This window comes from Oncorhynchus kisutch, linkage group LG29 (genome assembly GCF_002021735.2).
Source record: "Oncorhynchus kisutch isolate 150728-3 linkage group LG29, Okis_V2, whole genome shotgun sequence".
Taxonomy (NCBI): domain Eukaryota; kingdom Metazoa; phylum Chordata; class Actinopteri; order Salmoniformes; family Salmonidae; genus Oncorhynchus; species Oncorhynchus kisutch.
In genome coordinates, this window is record NC_034202.2 from 23,645,936 (window position 1) to 23,650,338 (window position 4,403).

Genomic DNA, 4,403 nt, shown 5'->3' on the forward strand with positions numbered 1-4,403 from the left:
TCCAAACTCACTGAGCTCGAGCTGTTTTGCAAGGAGGAATGGGAAAAAATGTCGGTCTCTCGATGTGCAAAACTGATAGAGACATACCCCAAGCGACTTACAGCTGTAATCGCAGCAAAAGGTGGCGCTACAAAGTATTAACTTAAGGGGGCTGAATAATTTTGCACGCCCAATTTTTCAGTTTGTGATTTGTTCAAAAAGTTTGAAATGTCCAATAAATGTCGTTCCACTTCATGATTGTGTCCCACTTGTTGTTGATTCTTCACAAAAAAATACAGTTTTATATCTTTATGTTTGAAGCCTGAAATGTGGCAAAAGGTCGCAAAGTTCAAGGGGGCCGAATACTTTCGCAAGGCACTGTATATGCCATGCGGATGGCTTGTGAACACTGTTGATACCAGTGGATGTGGAAAGACAGTCAGAGTAGGTTGTGGGAAAATAACACTTAATGTAACCCCATTTGACCATTTCTTCAAGCCCTGTCATTCTATGTATTACTTCATCTTTAGTTATAGTCCCTCCCTTTGAGAGTCTTTATTCTTCAAATATGACAAATGTACTCATTTTCAATGGGCCTATTGTGGATGTTTATGGCCGTGCCACTGCTTTGATTTGACCTACAATAGGTGCATGCAAGGCAAATGTGCTAATCCACCTGAGGAATGCTAGCTTCAACCCATCTATTAAGACACTACAGAAGGAGTACGAAAATTGCCACTTCAATTACCCTCCCCTTGACTCAATTCAAAGTTATTTTGAGATGCCAAGTTGTGAGTAAATGCGTATCTTGGAGAGCTTGGTTTCATACCGGCTAGCAATTCTGTTTTTTTATGGACCGATGCTAAACTGACAGCTATATGAGGTTAGGCATACTTAATTTAATACGTTTCACACGTTGGCTTCGAAACTAAAAGTCCTACAAGGGACTCCTTTTACACTCCCCCTTTCTCGTGTGTCGTTGCGGTTTGCTTGCGTTGGTGCGAGTCCCCCTTACGTGGGTCCCTATTGCAGTGAGGATCCAGTAGTTGGAGTTCTAAACCTAGCCCAAGAGAGGGAGCGCAAGGAGTGAGCTAACAGAACTAGAAACTATAGGTGCATTTTTACTCTATCGAACATCGCTTTTGAAAGACTGTCACTTTTACTGACCTGGAGCCATCTTTCCAGCCTTTTTAGTATAACGCCCTCGATCCCCGTCTGAAAACTCACACACGGTCGTGTCAGCTGGCATGAGCTAACCCACCAGACATGGAAACCAAACCTTTCATGTCATTGGGTAAGTTTTTCATCAATAAAAAAAAAGATATATTATTGCAATATGGGTATTTGAGATTACAACGTTACAACGTTTAGACTCACGCAGTGCTGACGAGCAATGGTGTCATTTATGCACTGCGTTTTGAAGCGTCAGAAATGAGTAGGCTAGCCTAATTGCGTTCATGTCAAATGATAATAATGTTTAGGTTACGTTATGCGCAATATATGGAAAGACACATAGACTTCTTTGTTTGTAAATATCAAAACATTTTCTCACCGTAGCCTATGTTTCACTGAAAAGAGAGAAACTTGAGTTTGTTGGCTTGTTAAATATAAGCGGCTGCTACTCTCCCGTGTACCACACTCCTATCAGAGCTGATGACATTCGATTGATTAGGGTGACATCTCATTCAGGAAAATTATAGCATACTCTCTCTTTCCGTAGATTTAATATCTGAGTATTCTGCAAACTATTGTCGATTAGCATTTTTATGGCACTTCCAGCTAATTTAATTTAATCTAAGTAGGCTATTTGAAAATCTATATTTACCGGGCAGAGAAACAAACTTGGCTAAATTGCATTGCATATGCACTTGAGAAATAGTTTATTATATACTTAAAAACCTCCATAGCCTAACTTTGGTAGCGAACTGTTGTTCATGGTAGACTACCAGTATACCGTTTTTACAGTAAGTACATTATTCTACGCGCAATGGAGTCGATACAATCGGCTACAATAGCCTGGCACTGAAAGTGTTCCAAATGGACTGCACACTCCTTGAGTAAATACCAGCCAGAGAATACAACTGTAGGCAAATAGGCCGATGTTTACTAGAGGTATTTATTTCGAGAGGCAAGCATGCTAGACAATGTAACCTTGCACAATTGAATATATGCCATGTATTCGTCGCAAGCCAATTTATTGGCCCGGCTTGTATTTTTGTTTCCACCCAATGTTTTGAAGTCGTGTATGAGTAGGGTTTCGAACGATAAGAGGGTGAGGGTTCAACTCGAGCACGAGAGACAACTCAGAAAGTTGATACTGGGCGTTGGAATGATTTGGGGTTCAGACTCATGTTGTTGCGGAAATTAAAAGCCATTTTGCACTTATTGCTTATCAATAACAAGTCCAATTTGATTTATTTTATTCGATAAAAAAGTTGACTCTTTTAAAGCAATTAAGTAATGATTGTAAACGTAGATGTGTGGAAATGTACACTATTGAAATGTATACACTATTGTTTTTCTTCTATTATCCGTCTTATGGCTACAACATGTTAAGAGCATGTGTATGAAGACCATTTTTGGTCATTCGTTGTTAAGTTGTTTTCACATAACCCGTTTTCTATTGCAGTTCAGAATTATGATCATTGATTGTATTGCTTCAGCACTGTACCCGTTTTCATTACAGCACTCAATTATGATGATGAAAATGATGATTAGTATGATTTTAATTAGCATTATTTTCATGTAGTAGTAATTAGCCATATATAGTCTAGGCCTAGTATCTTTTTGTCCTAAACTGTATGAGAAAACAACTTAGAACTTATATTATTTCAACTTAGAATGTGGATTTATAGGTATTTTAAGTCCCTTAAATGTATTTTAAGTCCCTTGAACACACACACACACACACACACACACACACACACACACACACACACACACACACACACACACACACTTACGGTATAAATCATTAATACTCAGCTACTGTATGTCTGGTGAACTGTATAGAGCACAACTTGTCCCATGTAGCAGAGACATAGCTCAGAGCTGTAGGCAGCCATGTTATTGTGTCTGCAGGTCAGGGGCGCCTCATGTTACACCTTGACACATCATCAGCCCGCCTGCCCGCCACCGCCAATATGCACAGATGAGAGGCACAGGGACGTCTGGGATATCTCTATCTAATTACACACCTGATCACTGACACTGTGACCACACAGGCCTTTATATGACTTATCAGACATACATCTCACATATCACCATGCCAACTTTCACATAGACATGACAGGTTGCATTTACAGGCCTGCTGTAGTTTCCGTGTCTCCATATTAAAATCAATTACGGATTTTTCCCAAAATATTTCCAGACCCATCATAGCATGGAGCCTGTGTGTGTTGTAATAAAACAGTAATAGCAGTGTAATAGTTGAAGTGTTTTATTAATCAGCATCTCTCTATGCTTCTTCAGTACAGCCAAGGTTTTTATCACTCTACACTGTTTCAACATGCTGTATCAGCAGGCAATTCTTCGTCCGTTCTTGATTGGTCGGCCCTTAACTCGGGATTTAAATACAAACTTTCCCCAAACTCACTCTAACGCTCTGATTGTTAATTACGCACTTCAAGGACACCACTAACTCTGATAAGCCCTGGAATGTATTGATTAGCTGTTCGCTCTATGTAATTATCTAGAGTTGTGCTGCATTAGGAATTCAAACATGCCACTGTTTGAAATGACAGCTAGAGTATTTTACAGTTATGGATTGATTGCTGGCTGTGATGATTACATCCTGCTTTTGGCAGGGTATGTTCTCTAGGGTGCTAGCTAGCCGCCGGAGCCTGTTTTTTCATTTTCTTCTCCCTCCTCACTTAAAGAATGGAGCGGTGACATTGAAAACAGACAATGTCTTCATTTTGTCGAAGGAATTTGAGCGTGGCTATCAAAATGAGCCAAGAAACCATGTTTTGAAGTGTAGAGTGTCTTTTGCCAGCGAAGGATTGATTTTGTGAGAAAGGGTTGTTTATTTAGCTTTGTGTGTTATAAAACACAGAAAGGGATACAGCCTTAAATAGCCTGTCTGCTCCATAGAGCAGATCCTGTAATACCTGAGATGTTACTATGTTATCTATGACTAGAGATAACTGAGGATAACTGACCTCATATATCCTAATGTGTACTATGTAACATGAGTTTTGTGACACTGTTTCAACGGAGTGGGGACACAGTTGAGGTCAGGAGATTGTCTGTAGCTTCAAATGGGTTTGTGTTGTATTGTTGATTTCATGGAACTTACTGGATGTAAATAAGAAGTATTGCTTGTAGCATGACAATGATGGTGAGAAAAATATAGATGAACTCTTTGGTAGGGTCTCCAAACTGGCTGCCGTGGGGGGATTTTATTCCCCCTCCCCCCAAGTTAT

The 4,403-nt window shown here is 39.8% G+C and overlaps 1 protein-coding gene across 5 annotated transcripts in view; it reads left to right on the top strand.

Annotated features, from left to right (window-relative positions):
* The first annotated feature begins 1,017 nt into the window (after window positions 1-1,017).
* Window positions 1,018-4,403, top strand: part of LOC109874298 (retinoic acid receptor RXR-alpha-A) — a 137,922-nt gene continuing 134,536 nt past the window's right edge. For 3 of the 5 annotated variants that reach the window (XM_031808888.1, XM_031808889.1, XM_031808893.1), the window contains exon 1: window positions 1,018-1,273. In XM_031808888.1, coding sequence (XP_031664748.1) covers window positions 1,246-1,273 — 28 coding nt within the window. In that variant the 5' untranslated portion in view covers window positions 1,018-1,245. The remainder of the gene's footprint in view (window positions 1,274-4,403) is intronic. The other 2 variants (XM_031808892.1, XM_031808890.1) reach the window with 2 other exon arrangements.